Here is a 15,990-nt window from a genome sequence, read left to right as displayed (position 1 = left end):
TCTCCCCCCCTGTGCTTTCTCCTCCACCCCAACTGCATTACGGATAAAAGGGTTAAGAGCTCGCCCGGGCCCCCTGCTTGGAGAGAGGGCAGTTGCAGTGTTGTATCTAGACCCAGCGAGGATATATATAAATTCCCTCCGTCTCTTCGGATCTATTTATAGCACGGCAGGCAGTGGCAAAGGCTCTCCTCAAGGCTTCATCTCCTACAAACAGTCTTCACAGACAGCAGAGAGATAAATTTAGCACACGAGATTTCTTAAAGAGCCAGCAGCTCCGCGGGGCCGCTCGCCCGTCCTGCTTTGGCCCCCACCCCAGCACCCCCCGGGGTTGTGCTCTCCCAATGGTGCTTGCACCCCCGTTCTGCCACCACCCCCCCTCCAATTTTCCATCCAGCTTCACCCTTCCTGCCCCTCCTTCCCCATTCTGCTCTCCTTTTTTCTTTCATTGATGCTTTTTCTGTTTTGCTGGTTCGCCATCTCATCCTCTCTGCTTCCTTGTCTTTTTTTTTCCCCCCCTTTTCTCTGTCTCCCTGGCCACAGGGCTCAGAAGATAAAGCTTTCTTGTTAACAGTTCACTGGTTATGCCTACATAGTAAAAAATGTGTAGCTTGATTAATGCCTTCCAGATGGTTAATTGAAAAAAAGAGGGGGGGGGAATGCACCAATCTCTCCCCTCTCTTCAGCACTCTGCACACATACACTGCATAGGAAGAAAACTGCATTGAAGGGTGAGGGGAGCAATATATTTGAGAAATGGGGGCAGCCTGCTAACTGTAGGGCTGGTAAATTAGCGGCTGTTCTGCTCTGTGCCTGCTTCCTACCCGTTCCCTCATCTACCCCACTGCAAAATGCCCCCATCCCAGAGAGCGACACTTCTCTGTAACACACAAGCACCCTTCTTGCACACACGTGTGAGCGCTCCATGGGCACTGAGTGGCTCTGACACCCCCAAAGCAGCACCAACCCTCTTCCTCTCCCCGTACTTATTTTTATAGGAGATGTGCACACGTGCATTCATGTGTCAGGCAAATCTTGCTCACGAAATCACTCACACAAGAGTGAATCTGTGAGCGGAGCCGCCAGCTCATGGTCCAGGAGCAGGAGGGCAGTAGGTACAATGGAAGGATTGGGACTGCAGTGGGGTTCTTGAGGCAATTTGGGAAGGAGAACAAGGGAAAAACATGGTCAGTCATTCTTCCCCCTAGGTCATGGCCAGGCAATTTAATTGATGCATTTTCAGTTTATGGACATGTGTCCTCTGCCTCACTCTAATAACCTGACATGTCTCTCCCCCTCTGCCCATAGCTCTGCCTACTCCCAGTTTCTTTGTCTTTCTCCTGGAGAGACAGAGGAGGAACACAAATCCCTCCCCACCTCGCTAATAGAGACACTGCCTTGCTGACGTGAGTCACGAAGGGTTTAAGCCATGCAGTTGAGGGTGAGCCGCATCCAGCCCCCCGCACACCTCCCTCCCGCCCTCCCACCACGGCTCTCCCTGGTTTCCAGGGAAACAGCGGCCCCAAATGCTGCCTGACTTTCACGTCTGCCTTTCATTTCTCCTTCTTTTTTTTTTTTTTTGTAAAAATAATAATAATAATAATAAATATATATCCTATTTTTTTCCCCTTCTTTCAGGATCACTACCACAGCTGCTTGCATGATGGACCTGCGGAGGTACCCCCTGGACCAGCAGAACTGCACGCTGGAGATCGAGAGCTGTGCGTATACCACGCGATGCCACGCGCCAACCTGCCCCAGCCAAGTCTTCCCACCCCTGGGCTGCCTCCCCCGGGTGTTAACCCCCATCCAAGGGTGTGCCCTGGGTGGGACCGGGCTTTCTCATCCAAACTCTATTCCCTGGGGACCTCATGGGTGAAATGCCCAGGAAAATAGAGATCTAGCAGCAGGTTGGGCACTAAAAGCACCACTGCTTTTGGTAGAAAAGCCTCCCTTAGACCTAAGCAAGCCCTGGAAAGCTGTCCTCACTGGTGGCTGAGCCTGCTCTTCACGAGAGGTGGGACCAGAGCTCTCCACAGCCCCTCCCTGCTTGGATTTTCCTTGGACTCCCATGAAAAGCCTCCCCTGACCACGCTGACGAAGGGAGGTTGGTCTCTCCCTCATAAAAATGCACTGCAGTATCCCCGCAGGAGCGGTCCAGAGCAGCAGATCTCACACTAATGATGATGCAGCTTCAGTGGTGATTATCAGAGAATTGCTTTTTTCATAAAAGAGGTCCCACGGCATCGGTAGCCGGCAGGCACGGTGCTGCCTCCCCAGCCCTGCCCGCGCCTGGCAGCCCTGCTCCCGCTCGGGATGCACAGCGATAGCAGTGCTTGGCGTGGTGGGTAATGGGATGTAAATGAGGTCCTCCTGGAGGCACTAATGGCATGTCATTTCTGGCACTCCTTCGTATTTTGAGAATAGTTTACGGTACAACCAAGAAAACAGAAGGCAGAGAATTACCCACAGTTCCCCATGTTGCGATTTTGTTCTTAATGGGACATGTCAAGCCAATTTGTTAGTTGAAGTTACACTTCCTTACAATATTTCTAAGATCTACGCAGAGATGAAGAGACTCATGGTTCCCTTCCTAAGAGCTTTTGTCTCTCACACTCCTGCACATCACAAATCCACAGGGCTCCATTTTGTTTGCTTCCACATCCACACAACTTTGGAACAACACTCCTTTTATGCCTGGCTTAAAAAAAAACACACCGAAAACAAACAAACAAGAAAAACAAACACCAAAATAACCCTTTTGTGTTGCGGGAGCATTGGGTTTGTGAAGCAGCAGCATGCAGCTGGGGTCTCCTTCCCCACAGCAGCCTGTGGCACTTGCCTGCAGGAGGTAAGCCCGGGCTGGCAGTGCCTGTTGATCCAACCCCCTGTCCCGAAAACAGCCCTCACCCCATAAACCCTCTCCTAGCTGTGTGCCAGGACTGAACAAAAAAGCGATGAGGCAGGCAACAAACAGGCCGTTAATCTGACATTTCAAGACATTGTATCAATACTTTATGATATTTCAGGTTGAAATGACTTATCTTTGTGAAAGTTCTTTTGCTTTTTAACATTAAAATGGAAACTTCGTTTTCCTTTCTAAAGCTGCAAATCAAAGTGGAACGTTTATTTTTAGACTGAACAACCTTTCCCTTTAGAATCACTTTAAAAAATGGCTTCTCAGAAAAAAAAAAAAAACGTGTTTGATTTCACATTGCATAATAACAAAAAAAAAATAAATAAATAAAAGATTGGTACCCAATATCAGCAGGTCGTAGAATAAATGGAATAGAGCTAGTTAACTGTGAGATATCCTAAAATTAGTTACTGTAATTTGACATTTTCATTGCTGATCAGGAAGTAAATTTGAAGTCACTGCTGTTAAATTTGTGGATGATGAAGATAGCAGCCTGCGTGGCTTGCTTGCTGCACATTTGAATACATCCCGCATACATCTGAACACAGCTAAATGCAGAGGTCTGGGCACAGGACTGAGGGACAGTCCCTGCCCGAGCATTGGCCAGGGGAAATGATGGAGGGATCGCAGCCCCGAGCATCACTGCTGGAGGTTTCGTGGCAGGGCTCTGACAGAAAAGGCTGGAGTGAGCCTCAGTTATATAAACCAGGGGAGCAGTGAGTCAGAGAAGGGAATCGATTGGCCTCTGAATATGTTGCTGGTGAGCCTGGGAAAGGGGCTCTGTCTAATTTTGGTTTCCATAATTTAGAAAGGAAGTTGAGAAATCAGAAGAGGTTGAGAAAAGATGCTAAAAACCGTGCGCGAGCTGGAGCAGATGTTTTGCAGTAAGAAACTTAAATAGCTCAGCCTGGCTTGTTTACTGCAAAGGAGGTGGAGAGGTGACTTGTTTACAGGCTGGGTGCACCTCTGCAGAGGGCAAGCGCTGGGTGGAAAGAGCTTGGTAACCTCAGAAAAACACAGAGCGACCACCAGTGTCTGAGAGTCTGAATTCAGGTGGATTCACACACGATGTTTGTAGCTGTGAGCATGTTTGAGCCACCGGAATCAAGCATCGGGAGCAGTGAGGGCTTTGCTTTTTCATGACTCTTTCCACACTTAGTGCCTTGCTCTGGGAGATGCTGCAGCCAGATGCAAACACCAGGTCCTGCGCACAAAGCCAGGGTAACTGAGGCAGGTCAGCAGGCTGTGACACCTTGGTGTCTGCAGCAGGGGAGATGACCTAAGGGTGCCTCTGAATCCCTGTGGGCTTGTGAGTCTGGGTGCTTTACCACTTAGGGCCATGGAGCAGAAGCAACTGTCAGGGAGGAGGTGGAGGCCTGGCTTGACTGATTTTCACCAGCAGCAGATCTGGCACAGCGTTTGGAAAATTGTTATTACTTTTTTAGCACCTGTGAATAAGCGCAGTAATGACCGTGAGCACAGGACGTGGGCTTGGACACTACAGAGTCATCAAATAACTCAGTTTGGAAGGGACCTCAGGGTATCTCCAGTCCAGCCCCCAGCTCCAAGCAGGGTCAGCCATGAGATCAGAGCAGGTTACTCAGGGCTTTGTCCACTCAGGAGCTGCAGCGTGACACCATCCTCAGAGGTTCGGATCTGAGCTGGGGGAACCCTTGGCACTTAAGGTTAGGTAGAATAATTCCTCCTCCTCTATTCAGCAGCTCTTCGTTCCCCTGCTGTCACTAACAACCTGATGCTGGCTCTGGTGGCCACTCTCTGTAGTGGATGTTGGCCTTGCTGGGTGCTGCAAGCCACCTGCCTCTGCTGCCAGGGCTTGTGGCCAAGGCTGGCTGTTGTGCTGCAGCTCAGGTGGTGAATAAAAGCTGTCTGTGGGTACAGGTGAAGTTTGTGCTCTGAACAAAGCGTTCCACAGTGCTGTACTACAGCCTGTGTATATGTTGGTGCTTCTCTGAGCACAGAGGTGCTCCCATGCAGCTCTACTCTTTGCTTAGAATAAGAGGACACCCTTGTCCAGTACCAGCCACGGTGCTGCAAAGCCTAGCTTGCCAAAAGCAATGTTAATTTTCAAGTGGAGATGACTCCTTGCCCACAAGGGCAATAGGCAGGGCTGTGACTAATGGGAGCAGAGCTGCATGATTTTGTCCCCTGGGCCTTGCTCCCAGTGAGGCCAAAGCACCTGGGCAGTCTTTCTCCTGGGACTGTGCCTGTGGGCTCCTCAGCATTTCCAGCCCATGCAGCGCTGCTATCTATAGTTCAGGGTCAAAGCACGAGGCTGTACCCTCAGCTGAGTTAACCTCTGAACAATTCCATTATGCTGAAACATAAGGGATGAGCATTCATCATCATGCTGCCTTCCCTTCCTTTCTTCTCTTGTTAGTGCTCTTTCAGCCAGTGCCTGGCAAAGGCAGTCTCCAATCTCAGAGGCTCTGTCCACTTCCCAACTCCAGATTTTGACTGAGAGTATTTAAAAGAAGGAGGTGCTCTGATGCTCAAATTCCTTTTCAATCACTGTTGTAAATATTTTATTTATTTTTTAATCTCTTGGAGTTTTTAATACTTGGAGACTCTGTTTACCTAGTCCACATCAGAATGTATTGTGTGATCTCCCCCTTCTGGTAAAAGGAGGCAGTTTATAAAAAGCAAATTGCAGTGTTTGGTGCAATTTTTGGTTCAGATGCTCAAGTCCCTGTCACGTTAGCCATGGAGATTATGTAGCACAAATCAAGACTTGGTGGACCATTTCCCACATTTTTTTCCTGAATCCTAGCCAGAAGGAGGAGTTCTGACCTTTTTTTTTTTTTTTTTTTTCCCCTTTTCTTTGGGGGACTGTACTGCCAAGCTCAGCTGAAGAAAAGTACGTCAGCAGGGAGGAGGTCTGCTTGCTGTCTGATGGTGTGGGCTTTCTTTTGGATCCTCTTCCAGATCACCTTAGAGAAAATGGGGGTGTCATCTGCTGCAGCTTGTCAGCTTAGTTTTCTCTCTGTGCTTCTCCACCTCTGCAGATGGTTACACGGTTGATGACATTGTCTTCTTCTGGCAAGGAAATGATTCTGCTGTCACGGGGATGGAGGTGCTAGAACTGCCCCAGTTCACCATTATCGAGCAGAGGCTGGTCAGCAGGGAAGTGGTCTTCACCACTGGTAAGTGTCTGCCCCAGGGATGTGATGAAATACATCAACCCTCTGCTGATCTAGGTCAGTGTGATTGCTCCTCTGATCTAGATGCTGAGGCTTTAACTTAGGATCTAGGCTTTAGTTTAGGGTCCTGTTCCTTTGAAAGAGAGGCATCTGCTATATCAACATCGTTTGATTTTTTTGGATGCAGTTGTTTTAATTTCTTAATCAAAACTCCAGCTGAGCTCAAAACAGAACCTCCTTAGAAGGTTCTCAGACTTTACCTTATTTTTACATGGTTTGCAACTGGCTCCTAAAGGCAATGTAGGTGTAGCAGCAGACAGAAGAATATTTGACTTGAAAAGCAGGTGGTCTATGGAATGAAAGAAACCCATCTGCACACTGCAATAAAAAGATCTGGAAGGAACGCTTGGGACAATTCAAATACTGCCAGTTGGAAAGTTGGAGGGGTTTGGATTTTGGTTGCTCTGTTCACTTTGATCTGGCATGGAGCTCACTGCCAAAGCAGCAAGCCACACACCTGTTACATGGTTTTTGGAAAGCCGTGAAATCAAAGCCAAAGTCCATCCGTGGTGGTGGCAGATGGTGATGTTACAACGGTACCTCAATAGGCATGCCAGGGGCAGGGTCCCATTGCAGTGGTAATCTAGAGATCTATAAGAGGCAGTGTTTCTCCAAAAGGAGTTTGCAATCTAGATAGATAAGACCTTCAAAAAAAAGGACTGGTGAAGTACTGTATTCAAGCTGTGCAAATGGCACATGTTGGTAAGAGAACATAACCTCCTTTTTCCCAGTCTACCTCCTTGATCATTAAAGAATGTTGTTCTCCTTTTAGCTTAGCTGCCAACCCACAATTATACTCATATTTCAGGCTGCTGTGTTGCCTAGGGAAGGAGGTGAGAAGGAAGAATGGCCTGGACGTTGTTTCAGTGAGAGACACAGCTTCGTCTCTGTAAAAATGACCATGCTCCAGTGGAAGGACAGTAAAAGTCCTTATTGTTGTCACTGTCCCCATTAGGTTCACTAAAAGATTAGGAGGAAGTTGCAAGAACTTAAAAAAAAAAAAAAAAAAAAAAAAAAAAAAAAGAAAAGACCTACAGATTAACTAACAGTACTCTATTTGCATATGAATTTGCCCAGTCTGACCATAACCCATTTTTAGAATAGCATGGGAAAAATACAATTCAGATCTTCATTGTTGTTTGGAGGAAAAGCTAGCACATGAAACAAAGGAAAATCATCTCACTGAATCCAGATATAGGGTTAAAATCTCCTGTGTACATCTATGTCTTATTGGAACGTACCATAATGGCAGTTTCTGCTGAGTACTGAACAGACATTATCCCATGATGTCTGATATAATAATGTAACTTATGTAGAACTTCCTTTCTTCTTAATATTCTGAGCCAACTGAGCAGACTCTGAAGAGCCCCTCCCTAAAGCTGATGAGTCTGCAAAACCTAATGAAAGAGAGATTCCTCATTATCACTGGCTCTTGAGAACGTTTTCCAAATAAAATTTCAATTTCTAACCCAAGCTCCTACCATAAATACAGCCTCACCCACCTCTCAGACAACATCTCCCTCTAATATCTCATTGACAGGTTCATATCTGCGCTTATCCTTGAGTTTCCGGATCAAGAGGAACATTGGTTACTTCATTCTGCAGACCTACATGCCATCTATCCTCATCACCATCCTGTCCTGGGTCTCCTTCTGGATCAATTATGATGCTTCTGCTGCACGAGTGGCGCTGGGTAGGTATCTTTATATTTTACACTGAAGAAGGTGTTTTTTTGAGGGAGATCAGACAGTGCAGCTCTAAGAAAGAAAACACTTTTTTCTTGATGAGGTAGCAACGAAACAAGCTGTTATCCCAAATGAAGAACATTTCTTCTGAGAACAAACTGTAAGTTTTCATCCTGAAGTGTGACTTTTTTGGTTCAGAAGTATTATCTCCTAAGTCTGAGTCAGTAAAAGTTACATTATAGATTTCTGTAGGTGCAGGTTCAGACTCTGTAACAAAGGCATAAATGGTCACAGCTTCTCAGACATGTGAGATTGTGACATGCCATGAACCCACCAGTTCCCTCATTCTAGTTTGTACTTGTTTTCTGAAGCAGAGAAATCTGGGCACCTCTTGGCCAACAGGTGTGCTGGGAGCAGTTTAGTTAGATGGTACATGCTGAGAGTGGATGGCCAAAAAGCAGTAAGTATAGTGAGTGAATGGCTAAACGTTTAAGAAAATAAAGAAAGTAGCATTACACATTTTCATGATATTTTAGGCCCTATACAGACACTTTCTTGTAGCTGAAGACCTTCATAACCAAGTCAAATGTGGGACAGTAAAGTCCAAGTTTTTCTTAAGCATATGTTCCCCTAAATAGAGATGTTTTCCTACGAGAGGAAGAAAAAAAGAGATCTTTTAAGCAACAGAAGGGAAGTGGGGGTGGATTGCAGATGAGGATTTTGAAGAAGGAACAGGAGAAAAGGGGGTTGGCTGGCATATGAGAATGGGGCTGTGCAACATGATAGAAAGTTCAGAGGAAATAAGAGAGCCAAAGAGGGAGAAGAATTTCAGCTGGGGGGGGGGGAGGAGGGTTAGGACTCAGGGAAGCAATGAGGCACAGATAGAGGCTGGGTCTTACAGAGCAATTTGAGGGTTTAAATTAGCTCTAGAAGAAGAGAGAGTTTGTGAAGGCTCGGAGGAAGCGTGGTTTGTACAGAGACACATCAAGAGATGATTTGGCTGTACTTGTTTGGAAAGTCTGGAGCAGGAAGGGGACAGGAAGAACATGGTAAATTGAAAGGGTAAGTTGCAATGACAAGAGTATAATCAGTGAGAGAAGAAAAAGAGATCGTGGCAGACATTGCTGGCACAGTGAGAGTATAAGCAGAAGGGTGGACACGAGATGCACAGCTGTTGAATTTCTGCTGACATCTGGATTCAAAGGAGAAGACAGAAGCAAAACATCATAGGTCAGAACTGCAACAGCTCTCGCTAAGCCATTCCTGACAGCTCTCTATCTAACTTGTCCTAAAAAAGCTCCAAAGAAGTAGACTCTGCAATCACCTCTGGGCACTGTACCTTCAGATTTGCCTCTTCATACAGTCAAAAATCTCTTCTTTGCCTCTATCCTAGGTCTCCAATGCAATTTGTCTAGTTTTGGTAGACACAGAGAACATTCTATTCCACCTCCCTCCTTCCTCCCCCTTCCCCTCCTATTTTTTTGCACAAAGCTTCTGGATATTGAAAGACTGTTGTCATATATCCCTTCTGTTTAGTCTTCTGTGGACTGAAGACTATGTTTGTTTAAGATGCAGGAAATATAACTAGGCCTAAAAAGGAAAACATGAGAGGAGTTTGTACAGATAACTGAAGTAGTGAGGGGTAAAGCTGGTGAGAGGAAGGTGCAAATGTATAGAGCTAAGGATGTGGACAGAAGCCTATGAGGCAGGTAAAAGGAGGGCCATGAAGTAGGAATCCCTTCTCTCTTTGTCATATTCATGGCACTGGAAAGACAAAGCAGATTAAAAATTCATGTCAAGGATACTGAGGCATTCAGTAGTGCCCAGGGAAACCTAATGAGTTCATGAAGTAGAAAACAGGGAGAAGAGTGAGAGACTAAGAGAAAAACTGTGTATTTCCTATCACAGTGAGTAAAAGAAGGACAATCAGAGAGCACTTGGAAAGCTGAGGTCCAGGGAATGTTGATCCACATTGTTCTGATGATACTCAGCTTCAACATTTTCTCCCACTATTGATGTTTTTTGTTTTTGTTTTTTAATTATTATATATATATATATATATTTTTCTGCATTAGGCAGCTGGGCTTAGAATAATGACAATTTTCTGCCCAATTGCTTCCAACCTTTCTGAGGTTCAGTCCAGCTGGTAGGAGTGATGGGGAAACTGAGATAGGCATTTAAAGAAACCACCCCACCTTGGTAACAGAACACCTACCCTCTCCTTACAGGGGTCACCACGGTACTTACAATGACTACCATCAACACCCACCTGCGAGAGACTCTCCCCAAGATTCCTTATGTCAAGGCTATTGATGTTTATCTCATGGGTTGCTTTGTCTTCGTGTTCCTGGCACTCCTGGAGTACGCTTTTGTCAACTACATATTCTTTGGGCGAGGCCCTCGGCAGCAGAAAAAACAGAGCGAACGGATCAGCAAGGCTAACAATGAGCGCCACCGTTATGAAGAGAAGAGGGTGAGAGAGCAGGTTTGTCTCCTTCTTTCATTGTGGGAGGAGAATTCAGTCTCTCCACTGCTCATTCAGTCCTGGGTGAGCTGTGGCGCAGCCTTTCTCCTCATCATGAGAGAGAAACTTCAGTTCCCTTGTGTTGTTAACACAGATCCACTGAAGTTTGCAAACAGATGCCCAGAAAGATCTCTCCCCAGTGATTACTGGGATTTTTTTCTCCTTGATCATTTGGTCATCATCCTCAAGCCAATCTCATCAGGACCATCATCTTACAAGGACAGGTCTAGCCCAGAGTACCCCTGTGGTTTTTGGTCTAATCTACTGGCAAAATCACATTGCCCCACTCACAAGTTTGTTGCAAGCACAGGCTCCAGCCTGTGGGCAACCAGCATTGATGTACAACCTTTACAAATGCATAAGTCCAGCTTCAGAGCCCACTGGTAATCCAACCAGCATTACTGGTACACAGAAAACAGTTCAAAATCATCCCTGGTGGCATAGCCATGTGCACACTGTGCACAGGACAACCTTGCTACCTTTCTCTCTGTCTTCCCTGTTCTAGGTTGACCCCTACGGTAACATCCTCCTCAGCACTCTGGAGATGAACAACGAGCTGCTGGCCACGGACATGATGAGCAGCGTCGGCGACTCTCGAAACTCTGTCATGTCCTTTGAAGGCTCAGGAATCCAGTTCCGGAAGCAGCTGGCCTCTCGGGATGGATTTGGTCACCACCCAACCCTGGACCGCCACGTCCCGCTGACCCACCATGCCGCAGCCCGCAACCGTGCCAATTGCCGTCTCCGCCGGCGGTCATCTAAGCTGAAGCTCAAAATCCCAGACCTGACAGATGTCAGCACCATTGACAAGTGGTCACGAATCATTTTTCCAATCACCTTTGGATTCTTCAACCTTGTTTACTGGTTGTACTATGTAAATTGATGCCTGCAGCCTCCAAGAGAGATAGGGACAGACACTCAGACAATGACAACACAGGAGTGTTGTGGTCTTTTGGGTTTGGGTTTTACTCTTTACTATCATTATCATTTATTCCTTTGATTCATTAGATTTATTCTAAGCTTACTCTTCTCTTTTCAGCACATGTAGAACCACGGAGTGTTGGGGGGGATAAGGGAGAGAAGGGTATATGGGAGGGGATTTGGTTTCAGGGAGGGATGTGTTTGTCTTGATTTTGGTTTCCTGCTGAAGGACTTAAATCATTGTAAAAAAGAAAAAGAAAAAAAAAAAGAAAAAAATAAGAAAAAAAGGAAAAGAAAAAAAAAAAAAGAAAAAAAAAAGAAAAAGAAAAAAAGACATAAAAAGAAAAAAAAAAGAAAAAAAAAACAACAAAAAAAGAAAAGTTTTAAATGGGGGGGAGGGAGATTTAAAGAAATTGAGTCAAAAACTGGTGGGGGGGATAGGTTATCTTCGGCTGTGCTCACTAATGCGCTATCCTCACTTCCATTTCACTACTGAATTTCATCTTTCTCTTCTCAGTATTACTATATTTTTTTAATCTCTCTTCTGTTGCTGTTCTTAACCCCTTCATGTTTATTCTTTCATAGATTCATGAGATAGTGGGTTTTCATTCTCATGCTATGAGATTTCTCTTTTCTTTTTCTCTCTCCCTCTCTCTTGCTTACAAGCCTAAAAGAATCTTTTAAACCAACAAATAAAAAGAATATTTATTTTGGAAGAGCTGGGAAGGGGGGAGGACAGGGCAATTATTTGGGAGGGAAGGGGCAATGTGGGGGTATAGGGGGGTGGGAGGAGGGAGCTTATCAAAAGCAAAGGCACATTTGCAAGTTGCCTTTTTCCACCTTCAGGAGTCTGCAAGATGTTTTTCCTGTGTGAATGGGTGTGGGGGTGTGTGTGGCGCATCTGTGTGTGTGTGTGCGTGTGGATGTAGATATGGATGTGTGTGTGCAAGCATGTTTTCTGGGGTGGGGAGCTGGGGAGGGGGGTTTTGTAATGTCTTTTGTAGAAAGAGAACTCAGATGACATTTAACCGGCAGTGTTTTGGGGGGAATAGCAGGGTTTTGTTTGCTCATTGCAACTTAGTGAGGTTGGAGGTTGGAATCCCAGCTTGTACTAGAGAAATAGGGCTGGGGACAGTAGATTGTGCAAATATACTTGCTGAGGAGAGAGAGGGCTTTGTGGATCAGCACTGGGATGGTGCCATTGTCCACTGCTGGCATCTGATCTAAACTGGTTTAGTCCTGAAATGAGGGCTTGTTCCTAATCATTTCCACCCTGCATCTTTCTTACTGAGTTTTTGGGAGAAAAGCAGTTACAGGACTCTGAAAACTCAGCCATTTCCCCCCACTACCTGCTCTTTTTGCCAGACAAGGGACTTCACACTCCAGTCTACCAAGTAACCATAGCCTACAGCAAGGTGCAGGAAGGGGTGGATGTTGTTTAACTCATTGTGCTTCAGGATGAAAAAAAAAATCCAGAAATGATAACTATTCCCTTTCCTAAGAACTTCAGAAGCAAATAGTGGGCTGGCACCCTCTGATGTGTACTGCTTCTATCTGGCCTTGCTTTGTGTCTGTTAAAACACGCGGAGTGTAGAGAAGAGGACTCTGTGTTCCTTCCTGCAGAAGATGCAACTAAGGATACAGTAGAGTTCTGTGGAGCATCATCCCTCTGGAAGACAATGGTCTTCAAAAACTGGGCAGGCTGAAGGTTGCAATGAAAATGCTGAGCTTGTCTGTGCTTGTGGAAGCCCCTAAGTCTGTAGCAGCTTACATCCACAGGCACGTTACTAAGGTACAGAAGGGTAACTTGGCCTTGGATGGCAAGGTCAACTTTTTTCCAAAGGAGCCAGTGACTTTCAGAAAATCACTGAATTATTGGCCACTTTGGCAATCACTTATGATTGATAATCTCCCTTATAATGTTAATAAAAGCCATGAATATAATAAATTCACAAGTGCAAAACTTTAACCTTAGGGTCATTCTGCCATTCCTGGAGTAATGATGAGAACCTTTTTCTTACCTGATAGAGGTTTTTACATGCCAGACACACAGACACAAACACATGGCCTTGAATCCAAACATCCCTTTATTTTCCTGCAAGCATTCTCTTCCTTTTTTCTTAGATCCCATTGTTTGGGAGAGCAGAGTGATCCTCTGAGACCAGGGAAACTCCTGTTTTTGAGATGACAGATGCATCTAATGCACAGTTTCTCATTTACTAATTTATGTCTGTACAGTGCTATGAAAATGTGAATCACTATAGGCCTGACCTAGTAACACTGAAGTCACGGAAAGTTTTGTCTTGACTTGGATGAAGTAGGATCAGGGCTCATCAGAGTAATAAGTGTTGTTATTTTTATATCAGTAATGTGTTTTATGCATTTTCTACTGGTAGAATCCTAAACATAAATGTAGAGCATTCATTCTTCTTGATCATCCCCAGTCTCTGTCTCCCTCTCATGTTCATGCATGCACACATTTAGTCCAGGCCTCCCTGGACTCACCAAGGTTTTAGCACAACTCTTAAACCAGGATTAGATTCCTAGCTGCCCTGCAGAACAGTCTCTTGCTGGTTTCCACATTTGAGTGATACTGTTGAAACTGGGTTTTCCCAATGTGGTTGCAGTTTATTGTTGACATGGGTCTGTATAGGAATAAGAGTGAAAAGTGAACAGAGCTGGATCATAGGACTAGTGCTGAATCAGGTAGTTTTGTCTGCCTGATACGTAGGAAGTTAAAGGTTGGCCAGAGAAGAAAGTTACACTTTCAAGTGGGGTTTAATTTGGAAATGGCTTTTAAAACCTTTAATGGAAGTCATAAAGTTGTATTTTATGACATCAACAGTATAATGTAGGTGGATATACGCATGCCAGATGGAGGCTGTCTAGCAGCAGGTTTGGTTTTTAAGGGGAATCTAACTAGCTGATTGATCATTAAATAAAATATCTAAACACTTATCCTTTATATATGTGATTGCAGTGTAAAGGGTGGTCAGAACGACAGAAGGAAGAAAAAACAAAGGCAGTTGTAAGAAGCCTGTTAAAGACTGGAGGGAGAACAAATGGCCACATGGTAAGAAATGATGAAGCTGAGGGAGATGACTCAGGAACTCCGGTAAAATGGTAGCTGTAGTAGAAACCTGACAAATCTGTGCCAGGAGTTAGGCACCTGAGAGCTCTCTCAGCTGGTCCCAAAGGCCAGCAGTGGCACACAGATGTGAAGCAAAGCTCAACTATGCTCTTTGCTGCTTGGGCACAGAGCCCTACAGGGAGGGGGCTCCTGCCAGCCACTTACAGACCCATTCAGCCCTGCAGGTATAGCCCAAGGCCTCCAGCAGCTGGAGATCAGGCATGGGGGCATCTGTGTTTACTCTTTGAGGCTTCAATCAGAGATTGAGCCCAGAATTTCATAGTGACAATCCAAAAGCTTTCCAGGGAAAAAGCACTGCTCAGCTGATTTCTTCACCTGCTGGGATTCAAAGCCAGGCTCCTTTGCTATTGCCTCGGTTCTCTGTTGGCTGGGTTCTCTTTCTTATCAGGAGTCATCCTAGTTTCTCTCTTTGAATGTTTCTGACCTGTCATTGCCAGGCCAGTTTTACTTCATAGAGTCAGTCTTAGTATATCCAGACATCTGGACTATTTGGTCCTACACAATAATCTTTGCCAAAGAGTGTGCGGTCAGGACTTTTCACAGTTCAGGAACTGCCTTATAATTTCTGGTGACAGAGCAGGATGCTTGGAGAACAACTGAGTCCTGTAAGTCAGATGAGTAATAGAAAATGTGGTCCTGGATGAGGGAGGATTGCTGAAGGCCTTTAGACATGCTCTCCTCCAGGACCTAGGTGGCACCTCCATTTTCCCCCTCCATAGCTATGTGTCCACCCCTAAGATAGGCAACAAACCCATGTGTTGCTGTAAGGTCCAGTGATCCAGAAAGGAGACAGTGGATTAAAAAAAAAATGAGTTTTAATCAAAGAAGGCTGAGAGGTTTCAAGCCATCACAAGCATGAGGAAAGGAAAGGCATGAGCCTCTAATGCAGTGGGTACAAAGCTCATGTTATTGGAAAGTTGGAGAAGATTTCCACTCTGCGCTTGTGTGCCCATTGCTGTCCACCCTTGCTTCATGAAGGGGGAGCAGTGGGAAGGAAAGAGTGTGAGCGCTATTCACACTCAAGAGTGCTGCTCTGAAAAGGAGCTGCTTCTGGCTTTTGCTGGAGTGGTGCAAGAGGCAATTCTGAGTGGAGCTTGGTTTGTCTGCAGCCTGGGACAGGGCTGCTGCTTGCAGGGTCTTGGTGTTTGGGCAGACTTTAACACGAGCATGATGGAAGGCACCAGGCTGCCTGAGGAAGCTGGTCTGGAGAAGGTTTTGCACCTTTCCCATGCATAACAGCCTAAGGCAGGCATGTGGAGGAGGAGAAGGAAGGGGAGAAACAGAAATGAAATCTCTCTCAGGATATACATGGCCAACATAACTCTATCGCTTCATTTTCTGATACTGTATAGTGCTGTCACTCAGGGACCTTTTGGAACTAGGACCTTGGGACTGTAATCCTACCTGTCCCTCTCCTATCCCCCCTTCACCTTGAGAATTCCGAACTGAAGAGAGAATGAGAGAAAGAGCAGAAGAGGAAAATAAGAGCCCTGGTAGCAAACCCCTGCTATTCCATGGGTGAAAGTAAAGCTTTGGTTACTAAGGTAAAAGGAAAATATATACCTTTATATTCATGT

General features: G+C 45.5%; 1 protein-coding gene across 2 annotated transcripts in view; it reads left to right on the top strand.

Moving 5' to 3' along the window:
- LOC311213993 (gamma-aminobutyric acid receptor subunit beta-4) overlaps nt 1-11,224 on the top strand; it is a gene marked incomplete at both ends in the record, with an annotated part of 62,282 nt that extends 51,058 nt beyond the window's left edge. The window contains 5 exons of one of the 2 annotated variants that reach the window (XM_084294354.1): nt 1,636-1,718; nt 5,938-6,075; nt 7,673-7,825; nt 10,046-10,290; nt 10,847-11,224. In XM_084294354.1, coding sequence (XP_084150480.1) covers nt 1,636-1,718; nt 5,938-6,075; nt 7,673-7,825; nt 10,046-10,290; nt 10,847-11,224 — 997 coding nt within the window. Of the gene's footprint in view, nt 1-1,635; nt 1,719-5,937; nt 6,076-7,672; nt 7,826-10,045; nt 10,303-10,846 lie in introns of both variants that reach the window. The other variant, XM_084294353.1, reaches the window with a different exon arrangement.
- Between the last annotated feature and the right edge of the window lie 4,766 nt (nt 11,225-15,990).

The sequence above is a fragment of the Netta rufina genome (genome assembly GCF_964035555.1).
Source record: "Netta rufina genome assembly, chromosome: 12".
Lineage (NCBI taxonomy): Eukaryota > Metazoa > Chordata > Aves > Anseriformes > Anatidae > Netta > Netta rufina.
Note: the sequence above shows the minus strand (reverse complement) of the source record. Positions and strands in the feature narration are given on the sequence as shown.